This window comes from Poeciliopsis prolifica, unplaced genomic scaffold, assembly GCF_027474105.1.
Source record: "Poeciliopsis prolifica strain line A6 unplaced genomic scaffold, Auburn_PproV2 SCAFFOLD007, whole genome shotgun sequence".
NCBI lineage: Eukaryota > Metazoa > Chordata > Actinopteri > Cyprinodontiformes > Poeciliidae > Poeciliopsis > Poeciliopsis prolifica.
Window position 1 is genome coordinate 5,777,607 of NW_026562382.1, and position 21,838 is coordinate 5,799,444.

General features: G+C 36.2%; 1 protein-coding gene across 5 annotated transcripts in view; it reads left to right on the plus strand.

Moving 5' to 3' along the window:
- Positions 1-21,838, plus strand: part of il1rapl1a (interleukin 1 receptor accessory protein-like 1a) — a 188,448-nt gene that overhangs the window by 15,317 nt on the left and 151,293 nt on the right. For all 5 annotated transcript variants that reach the window (XM_055031848.1, XM_055031851.1, XM_055031849.1 and 2 more), the window contains exon 2: positions 13,011-13,114. In XM_055031848.1, coding sequence (XP_054887823.1) covers positions 13,033-13,114 — 82 coding nt within the window. In that variant the 5' untranslated portion in view covers positions 13,011-13,032. The remainder of the gene's footprint in view (positions 1-13,010; positions 13,115-21,838) is intronic.

The window sequence follows — 21,838 nt, forward strand, 5'->3', positions numbered from 1 at the left end:
GAAGAGAAATCCAGATCTGCATTGTTTTAATGAGGCAGAGGAATTGCAACAAAAAACTGTAAATGCCTGTGATATTAATCTCTTGTAGCCAAAATATTTTATTTTGGATGGTTTCTGATACAACAGCAACCACTGATTTAGAAAATTGTGTGAGCTATGGAGTGAATATATGGATGTTCTCTAACGAGACATGTCAATATCAGACAGCAGTTTTGTAAATTGGGGACATTATGCACTCACTTTGATAGAGAAAATCAATAACTATTTGGTGGTTATTTTTATTCACTTAAGCTAATGAGAAGATATTATTTAGCAAATCAATAACGATGCAAAGCCCTGTTACCAGGATGCAAGATTCACTCAAAAAGGCCATTTTTTATTTCAGAGTAAAGTATAAGCTCAGAGATCACACATTTTCCTCTAGGAGTGTGTTTTTAGTCTGAAAATGAAATGATACAGAACAAATTGGTTTGTGATTTTAGACAACCCTGAAAATCCTAATAAATCATTTTGCCTACACAGAAATGTGTAGGCAAAAGGATTGTTAGATGATGCCTTTTCAACAGTGAGCATAAAACAGAAGCTAAATGAAACCTAAACATTTTACTGAGTTCATGTAAACTACTGAACCTTCTGGAAATACAGATTTTACATTTTGGTTGGTATGTCTCAGAGTCCCAAGATTGTCGTGATGCATCACTCTAGGTAGAGTCAACACTTGACATAGGGTGAGCAAAACTTACTGCATTGATAATACTGTGTGATTTCTGAAGTCTTAAGTTGCGATCAGATTATCCCCCTCCAGCTTCATTGTCTGCATAGCAGTAAAATATAGGTTGTTTTTCTTTTATAAGTTTTCAGAATATTTTCCTCAAGAAATAACTCTGTAATCCTTTCCTGACTGAAGCTTGCTAATGAATTTAACTGTAAAATTTCTTTAGATCAAAGGATGATATTTTGCTTTTTGAGATCTTTTAGCCTTTCCACATTGTAAGGCTGGTTATATTAATGCAAATTTGTGTAACTTTAACTTGACGGACTCATCATTTAACAAGATGATTACTCTTTTAAATATGTTCAAGATGGTTTGAACATGTTTTTGCCCTAATAAATGAAATCATCATTTGGTATAAAGTCAAACCTATATTAGGACATCTTTTCTATACATTCATACAGATAAACATGTTTGAAGTAATCAAGCAATCACTCTAAAACCTAGAGTGGTCAACAAGACTCCTTCATCTTCATATTTCCACATATAAAACTATATATTTGTTTAGTTGTTCTAGGTTTTACTTTGAAAAATTAAAACATACAAAGCAGGATTATTTCGAAGTAATTTTGACATGGCATACAAGTTTTCTATTCATAAGACTTGTTTGTTTTGAGATTGTTTTATGATATTTTGTTTTTCTGAGCAACTTTGACTCTAAGGTTTTTCTTTTTTCACCTCCACTTCAATAAAATCATAAAACCTTTGGATCCTGTGACTGCAACATCAGTTCTGACCTAGTAGAGCAGATGTATTCATTGGAGCACACGCAAACCAGCTACATTTGATCAAAATGAAAAGGTCAACTTAAAACAGGTCACCCATCAGCTTTCTATTTCAACTTATTCTACAAGTATTAATATAAGCCATCACATTTATAAGTTCATGGAAATAAGAATATGGCAGTAGGCTAACTGGGATGCTAATTAAACAATACTATTGTTCTCAAATATTTGGTAATTGAAATAAATCTAATAATAATTTGTCTTTTATTTATATATTGCAGCATACCATTCGATAACTATGTTCCTTAGTTCTTCTACCTCAGCAGATGCGACATATGTAAAAGCCTAAAGAGACTGAATGATCTCGTTCAGCTTCAAGTGTCTGTGATTACAAGGAGGGGTTTGATTAATGGAAGTGGACTAAAAGTGCCCATCAAAAACAAACCAAGAAAGCTGTTGTGATGGCATGCTCTGATGCTCTCAAAGCTAATCCACTCCAACTTCAAATAGACAATTCAAACAATTCAATGTCAATTTCAACAACTTCAAATAGACAATTCAAACAATTCAATGTCAATGATCTGGCATGAGCACATGCCAGATCATTGACAATTTATTTACTAATGTAGTCTCTACATAGTGGCTACTCTCTGCAATGTCATAAATTAGATAATGCAAATTCTTATTAAGTGTCCCTTCATTGTATTATTTTATCTTATTTTTTCGGGAATGGTGTAATTTCTTTTCTTCTTTTTTTAGGTGTCAAACATGGTGGTGGCAGTATAATGCTGTATTAAGGCTTTTCTTCAGTAGGAAATTACCTCGTCAAAGTTTAGACTTAATTTCAGTTTAGAACCTTTTTCCGAAATCTGAAAATAAATTGATATTCAGATACACTCCATTCAATAAGACATAATTGTGTTTTGCTCATCTGCAAAAATAGTGGACAAAATATAAGATTTTTTGATGCAAAATTTAGAAATATATCTGAAGATTTCAGTGATTGCAATTGAAAGTACTGACTCCGCTGTGCTGCATACAGATTCTGAAGATTTTGTTTGGGACTGTGTGTCAAATAAATCATGTATCATTTTTGTGCCACCTTCAGCTCCAGAATTACTGTGAATTTAGTCCTCAAAAACACATGGAGAGTTGAGGTAACACCATGAAAAAACAAAAAAACACTAAAGGACAAATATTTTTTGCAAGGCATTGTCCATTTAAGCTGCTGCTATTGACATGCAAGTGGATGTAGTGCAATCAACGTGGATTACCCATGCTCAGACTCGTGTATGAAAATATGGAAGAGATCAATTTAAATGAATAGTTATTCAATATTTTCAGTTATGCATAGACTGAAAAACAATTATGTCAAATATCTTACAAATAACTTCAAAGCGCATAAAAAGACTGGCACGCCTGCTGCCATTTACTCAATGGCTCCCCAATTAGCAAGTCAAAGTATTATATGTTGGTATCCCTAGCCGTCTCTTGCACTACAGCAATAAAAGTGATGCCAATCCCCAAAAAAAGACTGTATGAATGAATGTTAAATCATACATGTTCTGTGGGATGTGGGATCCTGTGTGTGGGACTGGATGGTTGTGTTTTTAGTCTTCCTGTGTGTCGGTAGTCTTCCAGCTGCCCCCAGTGGGGAGTGTGCACTAAATGGTCGAGGAGAGTGTTGGCCCCTGCTCTCCATCAAAGGCTGCATTGACTGGGAGCACGAGAGCGTCTCTGCAGCCAGTCATCCTTGGACAGCTGACAATGGCCCGAGCACTGGGGACGAAGCTGAGAGTAATCAACAACAACTGGAGGAAAATGCTTCACTGCTGGTGGAAAGTTTCTCAACCCAGACCTCTGCAACAGCTAAGCTGTCTGCTCATGACCGATCATGAGCAAATGGATTTAGTTTGCCCTGAAGCTGTTTCAGTTAATTACTTACACAGTGTTGCTTTTTATAAGCCCGAATGTGTTCTTCATGCATGTGTGTTTTTTTAGAACGGCGCTGCGGCAGATTGGCTCAGAATTGTGCGGTAATTAATCTCACTCAGTGAAGAGGTGCATGTTGGGACTGAGGCAGGGCATAGCTCACAGCACCTTGCTCATTAAGTCCAACCACCTATGGCCAGCCCCTAGAGAGTTAACCAGGTCCTGCCACGGTCAAATGCGGTCAAATGCATTTTAACAAAAGCACATTCAGCCCACCACCAGGCATGATGTTTTGTTTTTGTTTTTCTGAGGCAAGGATTCACCATACTGCTGCACAACAATCCTCACAGGACGCGAGGCACAACCTGACACATCTGACAAACAGCCGAGCCTATGAATACGCAGATGCTACATTGATGAGACATCAGCTCAGGTAGACATACAGTAAGGATTGTAGCAGTGTGCTGTGCCTTGTGCTAGCTCTCAGCATGAAAGTCTTTGACACAGTGACACAAGCAAAACACCTATGACTCATTCATTTATTGTGAGCATTCCTGTGATTCTTGTTCCTTTTCTTTATCCTCACTCTGCCTCTTACTTGTTGCCTTTGATATTGTTGTAGCTAAACCTTCAGATGTGACAGTAAGATGCATCTGTGCACATATTAGCTGTTTAGATTTTTTTTCAGCAATGTAACAATAAATACAGCTCACAATAGAAGACAGTATTAATACTGGGTTCACAAGACAGGAATGCAACACATTTTTTTTCTTTTTGATTTTACAAATCTTTAGCCAGCAGAGAGTATTGCATTAAAGCTTTCACATTTTTTTTCTTTCCATATTTTATTCTCTATGTTCCCAATAAAAAGCATCAAAATGCTCATTTAAACTTTGGATCTCACTAGTTTTATTAGTCCCAAACTGTTTTATAGATTTGCTGTGAAACATTTAATTACTCAATTAAGCTTTGAACAACTGGAATATTTTAGAGATAATGAAATATAGTTAATGCATCAAACACTTCAAATCACATCAAAATAAACATTTATTAAGTTTGGAACACTTTTCAGGTTAAGTGTCACAATTCCAACCCTTCTTTTGTCTGAACTTGACCAGCAAAAGCACCCAGAAGAGAGCGACAGAATTAATATTATGTTTTCAATGTTTTTTAGTATTTATTCATTTATACCTGGGTAATTTTGGTATGTTATGGTAAATCTTTCAGCCCCACATTGACAACAATTCAACCAGTAGTACCATTTATACATGATATTGTAAGTGGGGGAGTTAACATCGTCTACTGTGACTTCAGGTGGGTGGGACTTCTGTGAGACGTCAACGCTGCCTGTGAGTGATTTAGGGCGGGGGAAGATCAGGCTCAATATCTGCTACTCTTTGAGGAGATAAAGTATAATGTATACTTCTGTATCTCTAAAAGTCTTCCAAAGGACCAGAAAAAGTAATGTAATTGACGGTTCTACCTGACTCAATACAGGAAAGAATTATTCACATTTAATGCAGTGAGATTTTTTTTTTTTATAGTATATGCAAATATCTGGTTTCAGCTGTATCTTGTTAACTTGTCACGGAGTACAACTCTAGACAAGGTAAAAAGAATAATATTATAATCCTTTAATAAAGCATTATGGGAAAAATACCATGAATACATACATGACATGACACCAGCATTTCACATTTACTGTGAGCAAAGGACTTAATGTACATGAGGTTCATTCTTTTCCAAAAGAGAAAACGTATGCCATGACTGTTTATTGAATGCCGAGACCGTTTGTGTCCAGGTAAGGCAGAGAGTCAACTCTCACTATGGAGATGTCCTTTGCCTAAAACTATAGTGGAGGCTTCCTTGAAATTGGATTAAATCCGATAAATGATCAGTCGTCCACTGCCTCACAGAGCAAAATTGTGGAAAAATCTTTCAGTTTCTCAAGGCGGCACAGCAGAATGCTGGAGAAACTGTGACAGTCCTTGAATCTTAATCTAGTATGATTCTTTTGTCTCTGGAGAGATGAATGAGGAAAAAAAATGCTCTGCGAGACTAACATACCTGGATAAGACATGCAGGAAATGTGCGTTCCTAACACAATGCACAATGTGGTAAATGAGTTTGGGGAAATATACAGATAGTCTTGGAGATACAGTCACATATTCTCCTGCAACACGAGGTACATTCTTCCACTTCTTTGTCAGAGGAAGCCAGCAGGCGTGGTTGGGCCGTGCCCCTCATTTTCTGGTTTACAAGCAGCAGGCGAACTGCATGGGTGCTGCTGTGTGTGATGATGTGTGCACGCTTCATGCATCACTGAATCGTTGATATCACGCAATGCCTCTGTGTGTGTCTTCTCAAACACACCTGCTCCTGAAGCCTCAGAGAAGGAGCTTGGCACGTGGTTCACAACACAGGCGATACCATATCTGTGTGGGACTGTGCTATGTACCAAGTGAAGTGCTGTTTGTCCTGTACTTATATTTATTTATTTTTTCCAAGTCACATATATTTATGCTTCAGTCAATGTGGAGGTTGATGAGACATGGGTTTGGAGATATTGATCAAGTTTCTGCTTTTACCTGCATTGCTCTACTCATTAGGGCAACTGCCTGTGTCCATGTGGTCAGAGGGTGAAAGGCAGGGTGTATTCCCTGGACAGGCTGCCCTTCTGTAACCCACAAATAGATTTAGACAACCATTCACTACCATAACTGCGGGCGATTTAGAATCTCCAGTGTAGCACAAATCTGCAGAAGAGTCAAACATCATGAGTAAAACATGCAGGAGCTGGGATGGATTGAAAGATGAGACTTTACTGCCATGAAACAACATGCTAACAACTGGCTCACTGTGCAGAGTATTCTTGGACATCTGAATCTGTCGTTGAATGTCTTTAGTCTTCCAGACCCTTCTGGTGTCCTGAGAAAGGACTAAAACTCATGGTGACATGTCATTTATTACGTCTTCATAGCTTCAGTAATTTTATATAACTTAATCCATATTCTATTTTAACTTATTTTATACATGTTGGTTCTATGCAATTTGGTTGAAAGAGTTTATTTTTTATACATTTTTTATTTTAGCTTGGATGATGAATTGAAAATTTCTTATCTAATTGTTTGATATCTACTGCTAGTTTTTTTTTTTTTTTGTGCAGTAAATAGAAATAGTATTGTTCTTGCGTTTGTCCTGTTTTACATTTTATGTTGGTTGCCAAAGAAATTATTTCTATTTAAATCACTTTCTGTAAAGGGCTTGACATTTACAATCCCTTTCCCTAGTTTTTCCCGTATGACTGTTTAATTAATTTAATTGACCTTCAAATACTGTGATGTTTTAAACACACAAAACCTCTGCTCGTTGAAAGCCTCTTCTACAAAACATGATCTAGAATTTAAACATATTTTTTTTTATATAGAATTGATGAATAGAAATATCATTTGTTGTGACCTGGCAGGCAAATGCAAGTGTTATAGCAGGAAGAGAAGTGGAGACATGAATTTTAACACATTGGTAAAAATAAAAATAAAAAATAGAAATATGTATAAATGAGAAATCTACAGTGTAAATTTAATACTGTGCAGCTATTAAGAAGATAGCATGCTCAGACTAAAATCAGTATTCAGCTGAACAAGTTGGTTTATAGAATAAATAAGGCTGTGATGTGTTGTTAAATATCACATTTTGATTGTGTTTATATTACAGCTTTTTTGAAAACTTCTCTTTTCTCACTAGAAAAACCTAAAACCTTCACCGCTTTCTGCTAAACGAGCACCAGGTTGGTTTAGAAAATCTGCAAATTTTATCCTTTGGTTATTGAACAGAAGGATTGACTCAAATAAAATCTAAATCGGAGCCAAATAAGCACAAGTATCTTATTTGCTTGTGCTTAAGATACACAGATGATTTTTAATTTGGAAGATTTCAGTGTGAAAGAAATTGGAGCATCCAGCATTCAAGGATATGTTATGCTATCCATTTATTATTTATCATAAACTATTAAATTTATTTTTTATTAATTCTACATTACATCTCATGTTGAATTGTTTGATGTAACTGAAGTGAACTGGTACTTCAGCTCCGGTGTGCAATAGAACAGTTTCCTGTTTTTACACATTGTTCAAAATCTTATTGTACTAAAGTTATAAAGTTACAAATCTTTTTAATGACAAAAGTTTTTAAAAATTAATTTAACAATTAAATTAACACAAATTAAGGTTGCAAATGATCACTTTTGTCCTAAATGGCTGCATGACTGTACTGGGATAGTAAAATAATTAGCTAAATTTCAAATGACACCATATGCACAACAATCAGTAAAATGAAATGGTAACATTTCATTATTTAAAAAGCCTGTAGGTCTTTTGTTAAATAATCACAAATGTTCATGAAAGCTAAAGTCACGTTTATGTACAACACATGCTGGTTCTGCATGGAAATCTATTGTGTAAAGGAAAGCTTTCTGACTTTGCAAAGGTGATTTGCATGCCACCCAACTGCTGCGTGGGTTTTGTTTAAGCGTCGTATAATATTCAAAGCACCTTTTAAAAGTTGAGTGACAGAGAAAAAAAGAAAACGGCACGAATCTTCAATTGTTGCTGCAAATAGTGGCAGTCATTACAAAGGTTAACAATGAGGAGCTGAAACCGCTGCTTTATGGAGTCCAAAAACCGCTGCTTTAATGTCTGCTATTGCTTTTTCCACAACTGGTACATCGAGAAACGCTCTGTTTTCCGAGTGTAAGCAGCGAGTCTGGCGTGCTGACCATTTTGGTGTTACCTCTTACAAGCTGCTTTTTAGCACTTATGTCTTTCAGTGGCAGCTGCCTTGTGGTGAGATTGCAGAAAGCGAAGCGATAAAGAGAGGTGGACGGGCAAAAGAGTTTGTGTTCATGGTGGTTCAGTGACATACGCGATGCTCTCTCTGTGCAGGAGGTGACAGAGGTCATGGCTGGCAGGACATAAATACTCCAAGCTTATGAAGGCATGAAGAAATCATCTGAACAAAGAGAATGAGTCACTGACATTGCTATGCTGGGTCAAACTACTGAAAAAGTGTAAACTAAAGGAAAGGAAAGTCTCTAACAATCATCTGCAGACTTTTGATTTGTCATCTATCTGTGTAAACAAACTCTTTGTATTTTTACACAACCACTCGGCACCAGAATAAATCTAATTCTGTCAATTAGATTTCCCCACAGTCAATGTACCCAACACTCCTTTGCTGGAGTGATGCTTCAGTAGTGAGAGAATGACATTGAGCAAATTAAATACAAAGTCACTTGGCATATCATTAAAAAACTTAATTTATTTTTACAATTTTATTAAAAAAAAAAAAAAACATTACTCATCTGTCTTACTGATACTTTTTAAAGTTTGTGTGTTAATGTTAAAAAACAATTATGTTACAGAAAACCTCAAATTCGGTGTCTCAAGCCATCTTATTTCTTTCATTACAGAAGGACAATGTTATAGCCTTGTTATGATGTACACAGACATCAGAAGACTGCTGACTTGACAGCTACAAGGAGTGCAAATCAGAAAAGATGTTTGCTGCCAAAGCTTACTTTTCAAATGACCATATCTGAGGATGTTAATGTGAAAAGGTGCACAACGGAGGATGGAAAGCATGATCTGTGGTTCAAGTCAGTGCTTCAAGGGTGACTAAACACGGACATCCACGACATTGTATTTAGTCACTCTTAAGTCAAAGATGTCAAAAGCATCTTCTTTGGGCAAAGAGAAAAATGGATTGGGCTCGTAAAATTTACATTTCATTTAGAAGTCAAAAATTTGAAGGAAGAGTGGAGAGACACAAATCCAAGCCTCTCGTGATCCAGTGTGAACTTTTCACAGGCAGTGATGGTTTTGTGAACATGGTTTTGTCTTCTGCTGGGGTTTGTCCACTGCATACAATCAAGTGCAAAGTAACCACAGCCAGGAAATTAAGGGCGTTTCATGCTTCTCTCTGCTAAAGAGCTTTGTGCTGATGCTGATTTAATTTAATTTTTAAGCCAGATTTGCAGCACCAATATCTGGTTTAATGACCATAGTATATAATGCTTTGGTGATGATGTACAATTGGGACCCTGTTAGGACCGCAGAGCCTTTATCATTCTTTTTTTTTTCTTTTAAGCCCATTTTAAAAACATTCTGGCTTTTTAGACATAAAGAAGGGTCAGTTGCAGATGTTTTAAGAGGAAATTGAATAATTAAGACAACTCTAGATCCCAGAGAAAGGAAGCATCAATTCAAGCCTCAACAAGTTCATTGTCAAATTTTCAGACCTTTTTTTTTCCCGTACAAAGAGGCACAAATCCAGTGTCCTTTAGCAGAATGTTATTCGTATTTTATCAACCAAAAGTTGTTTTCAAGCATACAGTCAGGAGGGAAAGATATCTTTTTTTTTTCAAATGGAGGATTGCGAGTACCTCGGAAACTCACACTGAGAGAGGCTCTTTTCATCAAGTATGCAAATCTAGAGAGCATGTGACTTTCCGCATATTCCAAGGTCCCCTCTGGCTCAGACTCCTATTTCCAGTCCTCGGCGGCCAGGGCTCCATTTTCTCCCTCCTAGCCTATGATCTGAATTTTCTGTTGTAGTCGAGTCATTCTTTACACCCACTGGAAAATATCAACTCTACTCATTTTTTGATAACTGTTCCCAAAGATTAAGAATTTATCTCATTACATCATACCACCTCAAGGAGAACACTATAATTTTAGACACTTTACAAAGGCAGAATAGACTTCTCTTTTTAATAAAAAAGACAGCAAATTTAGTGAGAATAAGTGTCGCGCAGATCTGCTCACGGGTTCAGATGTGTGTGCATGAACACACACATTAGTGTGCCACTCTGCAGCACTTCTCAGCTGATGAAATAAATCAGCAACACCCTCAAGTCAGGTAATATAAGGAATCCACCAAAACATTTGGCTGGTTTTGCAACAGAGCTGAGGAAGGCAAATAGTCTCCAAAGAAGCATTTCAAGGGAAAAGGACTTACTGTATAGCAAACACAACTACCAGTAAGGCGTTCACTGGACTCAGTTGAAATGTAATTTGACTTTGGTTTTCCATTTGATAAAAAGAAATGCAGAATTTATTGAAGGAACAGTTTGCACTGCTAGTTTTTTTTTCTTCCCAGTTTGGCTCTATTAAATTCATATTTAAGATATTCACTATAAAAACTTATGACAAGAGGAAAAGATAAAAAGGTCATTCTAAAATGTTTGGATTTGTTCGATTCAACCAAAGACATAATTAAATAATTTGTTACTTGAATTCAGGGTTAAAATTGAGAGAGAAATGTATGTCTAAGGTTTAAAATGGAATTGGTCATTAAGATAAATAATTAACTTTAAAACAAATGTTTAAAATATATGTTAAAACATTTTGTATGTTTTTGTGGGTTTTTCACCTCTTCATTGATTCACACTCACTGGTGAAAATAAAATATTAAGTGAAATTCTGAAGTCTCTTCAAGTACTCCTTTTCAAGGGTGGGAAGCCATGAAATCAGAACATTTGACAATATTCAACACATTGAAACATATTTTAATAACATTGGTTATTAATTGTATTTCTTCCTGACTGTAATTTAAAAAAAGAAAATTGATAGCCACATTGTTATGCCCCCAAGGTCTAGGGGTTCAGGGGCAGTAACATAAAAATGTCCAGAGAAAATAGGGGATATAAAAAATGATTACAAAGAGGAGGTTTCACAAAACCGAAACACAATACAGAAAAAAAAGAGGATTAACAAACTAAAGAATATTCAGTGTAATTTAAATTACAAAGTGTCCAAACAAGTCAATCCAAAATAACCCAAAATAAATAACACAAAGGGAGAACCTAACCTCCCAAACACACACTTCAGTACAGTGTAGAAGCAATCAAGATCAAAGTCAGAACTTGCTAAGCAGAACAAAAACAGGTCAGTCATACAATGTTCCCCACAATTGCCCAAAACAGTCAATTACAAACAGGCAGTCAAACAAACACAGAGGACAGCTGAACAAAGCCTCTTCCGATTAGCTGCTCCCCATTGGAAAAATTATTTTAGGTGCCTTTTATAGTGAACGGGTGAGGCTCATCAACATCTGATTGGCTCCTCAATCCTCGTGCTCTCGCAGCCGAACCTGCAAAACAATAAAGAAAAAAAGAGCCATAACACACATATTCTAGAAAACATAAACCTTATAAAGCACATAAATGATGGAATCACGTGTTTTCTTAATATGCTAATTATCTGAGCAAAAATATAGGATAAATAAAGTTTTGAGTTAATATTTCACCTTTTTAAGAATTTACAAGTTATTTGGAAGTAAAGAAACTTGATAAGCAAGAGATCATTAGAGAAAATAAACAGTTTGAAAAAGTAAAAATAATCTGTTAAAACATGGTTTCTATCATTTTTAGGCTGAAAATGTTAATAGGTGTTTTTGGATATGTTTTCAAGTTTTCTGTTACACCTAAAACTAAGGTAAAGTAGTAAATGTTAGAAAGTAGAAGGCTGTTGGGTTTGTATTTAATTTAATTATTTGAATGTTTTAATTGTTTTTCAATAACTTACCACAAACTAGAATGAAGATTTAATTAAGAAGAGTCTATCTAATGATTATTTTAGTAATGATTATTCTTTTGAACAGTCTGAGGATTAATTGGATTAAAAAAATTGCACTTTCTGCAGCTTTTTTAATCAGCAATTTAAGATAATTTTAGTTCTGATTGAGAACGAATGTTTTTTCTTGTTGCGCTTACAAAAGTACATATGAATTGAAAGTCTAAAAGTTGAAGTGTAAAAAAGAATATTTAATTTATTTTTGATCAGTTAAATGTTTAACACTGTGTAAACCCACTACATGCGACTGACTACGCTTTAGTGTTGTTTTACTGCAGGTAAATTGGGGTTGTTGAAAGGTAATGCCATCGGTCAATAAATGGCTACTTTGATTAGTGAATTCTTATTTCATTTAACATCAAATTTATAGAGCAGCACAAGCTCTATTTCAGGAGCCAGCTATTACAGGGTAATTACTTCATGTTAGATTATGTCATTTACTCAGGGAAGATGAGGAGTAGAAAATGAGCCACCACCGACAATTGATGTAAGATAAGTCGATCAGGGGAATAGGTGGTATATTTGCTTGATCTCTGTAAGTCACAAGGTGATGATGTGAAATACTGTGTGAAGTGTCCCACCTCTTGCCTCTTTTCGTAAGGGAAGTGGTGATTAAAATCTATGTTTCTCACACGTAATTTCTTTATTGATTTGTCAGCATTCCTAGAAACGGCTTCCAATGAAAAAATATCTGTGTAATCATCGCTTGTCTCAATTACAATGGTGAAAGTAAATCGTTACACAAAAGACCCCTCAGGGCAGCATTGGAAAACGGTGTTGGGTGAATGTTCAGGTTCGTGTGTTGACAAGTGGTTGTGCAAATGTGTGTGAGTGGAGAGTGCCTTGATCACATACATTGGCACGTGACTGATGGCCCTTCTCTCTCTCTCTCTCTATTCTGCCAACGCCTCACCCCTCCTCCCTTTTCCTCTTTTACTATTCTCTTTTCAGGCTTTGAGGACGGGGGAGGAAGATGAGACCTCCCAGCCCTCTCCTGATCCTGCTGTACTTCACCCTGTCCAAGAGTGTGAAAGTGGTCTCAAAGAGAGGCTCAGGTATTTAATGAGCCTTACCTAAACCCTTTGCATGAGTGCATTGATTGTCGCATGCCTCAATATTGATGATGCTACATTACAATCTATTACACCTGTCACTGGCACAGTTGCAAGATTACTACGCAATTCTTCTCATCGAAGCCTTCAAGGCACTTGGAGAAGGTGGTAAGAGGATCAAGAAATGAAAAACAAAAACAATGCCACAACTTTATTTAATCCATTCAATTAAAATGAAATTAGAGTAGTGTTGCTCAATGTCAATAGTGTAAAATGAGCTTCATAGACGACTTTTTGTTAACAAGAAGTCATGCAGTACCAATCATGTCCTGAAATGGTAAATATTATTTAATTTTCTAAAAGTTACAGAATGCCATGTGTGGAGGCTCACCTAAAATTACCAAGTTGTTTTTGCTTCAGTGGTTTTATAATCAAAGTGTATCCTGTCTCATTGAATGTCATTCTCAGAAGACTTCTTTAGGTTTGTTCATTCTATTACTTATGAAGCCATGTAGTGAAATAGTCAACTGTGGTTATGATGACTGTGCAAGTCCAAACTGGAAGGACAAACTTTCATGATAAACAACCAATCGGAAAAAAACAAAAAAGCATTTGTCACGTTTGTCAATTGTCAATTGTCACCCCAACCAGAATACACACTATTAGTTTGTTGTGATGTGCTTTTTAATCTTTATTTGAAATGCTCTTTTAACTAAAGTTCATGTATAAATATTGCTTTGCATTACACATTTTGACTGCATTACATGAATCCAAAAGATTGCTCATTTAAAAAAAAAAAAAAAAAAAAAAAGGGTCCATAATGTTGTTAATTACACAAATATAGTAATCTGAATCTGAACTGTTTGTTTTTATTATGTTTGGGCCAGCAATGAAGTTCTATCAAACAAAATGAAATATCTAGGATTAGTTGAGTCAATCAAAACCACAACCTGGCGGTTCTCCATTGCTGAGCATCATCGTAAATGAAATCATTGGAGAGCAAAATCCTGCTCGGTCACGCCCTGCCCATATTCATGCCCACAATAGTGAAGAACAGAGTGTAATAGAGACACTACCAAACTGGGGTACACCCAAACCAGATATTAAGCAGTTAGACTTGACAATGGAAAACCCTCTTTCGATTCTGCAATTGAGGTTAAAAATAGTTATCATGCATCACATGCTTTGAAACCTGACAGGTAATTGCAAAGACTGTTATCGTCTCCACAGTAGAATCACTGTTTTTGCAAATTGGCTATAATTGCAGTTTCTTTTCCTTAATTGTATCTCAGGTGAAGAGTACACTTCTTAATGAAAAGATATACAGTGTTCATCTTTAAACTTGCCCACCCTAACTCAATACGGACCGAGAGTGACGGCTGCCGAATGATCCAATTTCTCAGTAAGAGGGGTTACCAAGGGTTAATGTGAAACTCATTTTGGTTCTAAATACCAGAAAATTGAACATCAATTCTGGACAAATGCATAGGTCAAAAAAGAAAATAGAGTGCAAAAAGACTTGGAGTTTAAACTTTTCATGACATGAATACTGGTGTGTTAAAGATGGAACCACCTATGTGAATCCAAGCTGCCAGAGTAAAAGGGAGATGCATGGTATTCTTAATTTGCACATCCTGTTTTCATGGCAGTGTAGCAGTAGGGGTGAATTACCAAGAAACACCCGCATTTTTAGGATACTCATTTAAAGCGCACCTTCCTGTCCCTGTGATTTAAAGGACATAACCTCATATTCAATAAAAGAAAAAGGTGTGTGTGTTTGTAAAACAAACACACATAAAAACATATTTCTGTATTTCTTGGTATTGTTGTTTTGCAGACATAGTTGGACTTACTTAGCTCTTTAAAGGGTGACCTTTATACAAGCATTAGCGTTCTAATGGCAAATAAAAAGGCGAGCTAGAGACAAAGACCAGGAAGAGAACTCATAAGTAACTTATGGGATGTTACAAACTAAGAACAAAGCAATCTTTCATCCCCTTTTTATCCACTCAGTCCCATTCACAGGAACAGGAAGGTGGAGCTATTCCCAGCAGTCAACTGGCAAGAAGTTGACCCTGTACACGTGGCAAGTCCATCACAGACACGCATACACATAGCAGCTTTATTGCCAAGTTTACTAACTGCACCATTTTATTGTAGATAACTCTTCTACTGCTATCCACTGCTATGCTGTCTTGGTCATTTTGTCAGTTTCATCTCCTTCTCAACATATTTGGTAATATTTTGGAATACCGCCTCATTGTTTGTATCTGTATAAAAAGTAAAATGATCATCTCATGATCAAAACGGTTGAAAAGTTGATTTTGGAGATTTTAGAGTTTCACTTCCCCTGTCTATAGTTTTCCTTGTGCCAGGTCTCAACAGTGGGCAAGGGGGGAATTTATGTGCCAAAAGGAAACATTCACAAATAAAGGTGCTTGAAATGCAGATTGTTATTATTATTTTAAATGTAATTGTGTAAAAGAAGTAGAAACTGAATGTTGATGTGTAAGTTATATTATATCTGCAAGTAAATCAAAAAGATGGTTCGGTTGGTGTTTGCTCAGACATTCATAAATCCTGTGAAAAGAGCAGCGAGATATAACTGATTATCAGTTTTGCTGAAAACCAAATGCATAATTACGTCAAATAATAAATTGGCAACAGTTGCTCACTAACAAGCTGTTAGCTTTATGGACTGAATACAGTAACGCATTGCGAGACTAATTAAATACAATGTATGGTATTTATGAGCACAGTCATAACTAAATGACTCTTTCACATTAGGCATATTGGCGTTTTTGTAGCGTCATTATAATTAACTGGGACTCTGAATCCACGCATAAGCCGACTCAAGTGGTTGTTGTAGTGGTCGTGTTCGATTGTGCGTTTTATTGCACTTGTCAACATATGCAACTACCTTCGTTGTTGGATTGTTTGCTTCAGTGGAGTGTTTCCAGATTACAGATACTCCAGAAAAGCAGATAAATTAGGTGGCTCTATTGGGTCTGTTTGGTCAAGTATTGATAGGAAAAAGTCAATACTCCCTCGTGAACACAGGTCAGAGGTGAAGTGGCTACCAAATTAAATTATTGTGTGCTTTAGTTCGGTGTGATTCTGAATCAAGAAGGCATTTGAAACGTTTAAACACTTGAAACTCACCTTAACTTCGGTTGCAAAAAATCAGGGTTTATTTATTATTTATTCGTATGCACTGTATTAGTAGTTTCTTTACTATTATTTGCACTAGTTTTTAAATGACACAGAAACACTGAACCTGCCATACTGCACAAAAATAACAATATGGTTGCCTAGGCACATGTCTGAAATAAGTGTGTAGTTTTTACCTCCCTGAGTTACAAATTGACTTTGAATTGGAATCAATGAATCAATCCATTTTATTCGTGTATCACTTTTCAGCAACAAGACTGCTCAAAGTCCTTTACATCCTAAAAGCAAAAGGATACAAAGTCATAAAACGACATGCAATTCTTGAGAAACCAGTGTCAAACATTACCTTTCCCACAACATATTGCTGTTTTATTTATTTTGGAGTTTTATTAAACACTTATTTTTTTCTCCTCCCCTTTCAACTCCTGTTTTCCTTCCCTAAACTGAACTAAAAATTAGCTGAAATAAATAAGATTCATTAAAGTAAAGGAGATTAAACGGCTGATTATACCCTTAGTGGACGCTTGATTTTTGGTTCTTGGATTTTGGGCTTTTGTCTTCATGAGGGCTAGAGAAAAAAAGCCGTGAAAGGCCTCCCCTGACTGCTGTTACCTTTTCTTAATTTGAACAAAGGAAAACTAAAAGTTAGACAGAGATGTGGACCATTGCTTGGATAACGGTTTTAACGAGGTGTTTGTGGGGCATTGTGTTTCAGATGGGAATACTCTATTGTTTCTCGACTGAAGGAAAGAGTTAGGAATTTGACTCGACCACATTGTGGTGAGAAATCACCTATAAAGGCTTTATTGGTCCTCCAGGGACCCTCGATGGAGCAACTGTTCCATTGATTTTTACTCTTAATGTAAGAGTGGCATTCCCTGCATTGTAATACCCCCAAAATCCAGTAATTATTCAATGTCGAATCTGCGTGGGTTTGCACTGCCTACAATAATGACTTTCCCTAAGGTGTGCAGACTTCATATGCCTTTCATTCTCATTTTCTTTGTCTCATTCTTGGTGTAGCTGAAATCTTTAATGGCCGTGGAATCTCATTGGAATTAGATATCAGTCGCATTGAACTATTGTTCCAGGTTTCTCAAAGTTGCTGTCTCTGCACACAGAAAAGGGGATGTGTGTATCAACCTCCTGCGTTTGACCCACATCCTTGTGTGCATATGCTGTGCTGTTGCAAATGAGGGTTTCTGCTGCAAGTGCCCTGCGTGATTGTTCAGTGGACTGACCACAGCCATGCTGACACTGCTTGAGATTCACTCCCAGGGACTGGGAGCAGCCCTCTGACAGAAATGGACTGTCAGTGTTCATCCATCAGCATCCAGTTGTTCCAGTGGTGCTCACACCACAACACGTTAGACATTTGGCGTGAGAGAGGGGGCGATAACAAGGCTTGCATGTGTTGTGTAAGTGGTGCTGAAAGATGGATAGAGTGAGTGACATTCTCACAAGACAAATACAGTTGTCAAGTATTTGATAAAAGAAAACCTTTACACTTTGTTGATGGTGAGCTTTATGCTGAAGCTGAACAAAAAGGTAAAGATTTATTCAGATCGGTTTGTACTGATTTCTTTTCTATAGAAAAATTGTCAGTAATTCAGGATAATGTGACAGTGGTTAATGAAGCACTTTGAACTGCCTTGTTGGTGAAATGTGCTGTACAAATAAACTTTACATGAGTTAACAACAACCTGAAACAGGAGACAGATGCTGTTTTTATTAATTCAGAAATTGGTATTTATTGTTTTGCTGTATAACAAAAAAATAACTTTTTTTGCTACAGTTTTAGCTGCAAGAGGCTAAGGTATTTGTCTATTTTTGTTTGCAAAATCTCTCATAGCCAGGTAGGTTGGCTGAAGAGCATCTATAAACAAATTTTCAAGCATCACTGCAGACACTATTGAATTTAGAATTATTGTGCTAAAGGGGAGTTGAAATTTTTACTACGTATTGCAGAAATGTTACATTAACATTTGACAAACTTACGCTTTGCACAGCTTGGTTGATGCGCTACGAACAATGTGATGGAAACATGTCTAATCCACATTTTCTATTTTTTTCTTGGGACATTAAAAAAAATGCTCATAATGATCATCACTAATGGATGAAAACATAGCTGGTCTGGAAATATTGTTTTATAACTTTGTTCTGCTTTTAACCTCTCCACAACTTTATCCGAGACTTGTCTGAGTTTTTTTTTTTTTGGCTTCATGATGCCGTTTGTCCTCCAATGTTCTCCAACAAACCTTGAGCAGGTTGGTTATAGAGGTACAAAATACTTCTTTTATACTGGTTTTACACACGTAGACTTCAATGATTTGGTGACTTCTGAGAGCAATTTGTTTTAATTTGAGTTCTTAGCTACGAATGTTCACTGCACTTTTTTGAAGCTACTTGTTTTTTCCCCTTCAAATTTATGACTGATACTTTTTGTTTTGATCCGGATAAACTACTATGATGGTGACTCTATTGTAACAAATGGCTTTGATATTTTGGAAGTGATCTAACAAGATGGTTAAGTAAAATACTTTAGAAACGTGTTCAGGGACCTTTTTCAATCATATTTATAAACAAAAGAATATTTAAAATCCTTTAATTCTTTGTGACTTCATATTCTTCACTGATCCCGTTTTGAAGTGCATAGGTAGAAAGCAAAACGATTTCTCTTATTTGTTGAAGATAACCAATGTTCAGAACTGAATAAGCATTTTGGATGAATAATGAAATATTGTCGAGAAAGGAGAATCAATCTGATTCCACAGTAGCAAGCAGGAACTTCTCAAACTGAAATTGAGCCAACAGTAATAAACTTGTACTTCTCTTGCTGTGACAAGTCAAATTGCTTGGCAAAGACAAAATCTGTTCTATGAGCACAGCACATAACTGTCTATCAATCAAAGTCGCCTCGTCAAAAGGGGAATTTTAGTGCTGTGCCATCAGGATGATGCCCAGGAAACAGTTTGTGTTGTGTTTTACCCCAGGCTTTCTAGACAATAGCTCTCATTATGGGCTATACATAGATGCAGCTCTTTGCTACCTCACAAAAACAGAAGTCAGTAAAAAGTCACAAAAGAGAAATCACATCGATAGAAGCTCTGAATGCTATTTTAGGTAAAATTGTGTCTTTTAAACATACCTCTGCAAACTGTCTTTACTGGAGCTTTTCAAATGTGGCAAGTAATTTGTCCATGGAACATCATCGCATTTTACAAGACTTGTAATCTGAATCCTACATTGAAAACTTATATTTAAAAAAGAAAAAAAAAAGTATACCATCCTCTACATTGAATGTTGCCATCACCCTAATCTTTAGCTCTCTTTAATGACTCTTTCCCAGTTCCAATTTGAACTTTTTGCTGGGCCTCTCAAAAATATTTCAATTGCCCTCATTCAAAATCTACCAGGGCCTTGGATCTTTAACTTAATTTGCAAGAGGCATTTAAAACAAAATTAAGGACTAACTTAAAACAGATGAGAAGAAAGTTGGCAATGTGCCTGGTGTATTTGCACAGTCAATAGTTGTAAAGATCTATTTTAAACAGCTGTTTAATTAAATTTTCTGTTTGAGAAACACTAAATGTCATAGTAATGAAACAATTATGGATGCTCACAAAGTGCTACTAGCTGTGACTGTGGCAAAAGCCACTGCAGTCAGCTGTCTCTGCACTCTGTTATGACAGCTTATTGCTACACAGTGCTGGCAGCAGAAGACATCAGGGACATTTGTGTGTTTGTATGTGTGTATTCACTGTCTGTAAGATTTCAAATTCATGTGAGCTATAACATCCAGACCTTGGTCCCCTCGTTTCTCAAAGCAGGGATAAAGAAAAAAGAAATGATGTGGCCAATATTCTAAATGCCTCTGCAAAGTCTCGTTCCAAATCTCTGATAAGAGTGTGGCATAGATAACAGTAAATCTGACATGGCCCCAAGGCAATGTGGGAGATGAAGTCCATGGAGAGGATGCTTGAATAACCACTCGATAAGCACCAGGAAAGGAATGCAAAAATCCTACCCGTCTGTCAGTCAGTTAATTTATTTGTCAAGGTTCTCTCGATTCATTCCACAAATCACACTGCAGCAATTTCTCTGACACTTGAAAACTGAAATGTGCTTCTCTATACATTTCCTCTGTCAAGCAGATGAGCTAAATGACATACACAAATAAGATGTAGAGAGACCTTGTCTCTACTTGTCATGCTCATCTCATTCCCCAAAGGCCTCCGAGATGCTTGTATTGAACATTCATTCCCCTCATTTCTAGGGCAGGACATGAGCCTAATAGTTTATTGACGGATCAACTCTCTACTTTGACATCCATACACACAAATTTATGGCTGCAGTCAATCGCAAGCAAAATGACTGATCACGCTGAACCTTTAACTCAATACGGCTAAAATTAAACAACATTCTTGATTCAGCTGCTTTCCATTCTTATTGTTTGAAACAGAGCGCCAAACATGTTGCATTTAAAGTTCATTAACAGTTCTCTAACACTATTGCATGTCTGGTATAGAAAAAACAATGCAACTTTAGAAGAATCACATGGTAGATTGCTACAAAATTTATTTTAACACTGCTTAAATGCTGTTTTGATGACCCAATAATGACAGTAACTGATCTAATAAACAGCGTCAAAAATATTCAGTATTTCAATTTACTTTATCACATATTCAATCCAGTTCAGGAATTTTTTACTTTAAATCAGGACATTATATGATAATGTCCTGATGATTTCCTTATAATTTTATCATTTTTTTCTATATTTATTTATTTGTTTGTGTTGGCTTGCTTTTTGCTTATGTGTTTAAAAACAAGCTAGCAGATTTTATTTTATTTATTTATTTTTTTTTTTACATAATGCAACCTATGTTACCAGTAGTTAACCATAGTTGCATTATTCAAGTCCTGGACTGAACATGATGCATTTCATTTTATGAGGTGGACTTACTACTAAATACGAGAAAGAAGTTGCATATTAAATAGGCATTAATTATAGACCACCTCAAAGTTTTATGAGGTTGTTTTGTATCCAGATATTCGGACCTGAAGTTTTCTTACTGGGTTTTTATTTCCTTCAATGGAGGCAGCCTGAAGTGACAGATACTGGTCCATTTACTTCAAACTTCACTCCAATTCAAAATTTATAATATTCTTAAATACTGACCAGCATCTACAGCATTTTTGCTGTAGATGCTGTCACATGTCAAATGGCAGGCATTTGACATGTCTGCCATGATATGCGATACCTAAAACTTAAAAGAAAGAAAACCAGATGGCTTATATTTTGTACCTATTACCTCATTGCTTGGTCTATTTGTGCCCTAAAAGCTAGTGTGTGGCTTGATGTCAAATTTGTCTTTATATTGAACTTATCAGCACAGCCTGGTTTCCGATGAGTTAGGCTTATCCCACAGCAAACACACTTTAAAACCATGTAGGTGTGTGAAAAGAAACACTTTAAAGATTTAAAGATTACTTTCCTCAAAATGCATTCATTTCTTTCCATTTAGAGCCAAATAATGCATTTTTTGATACATCACA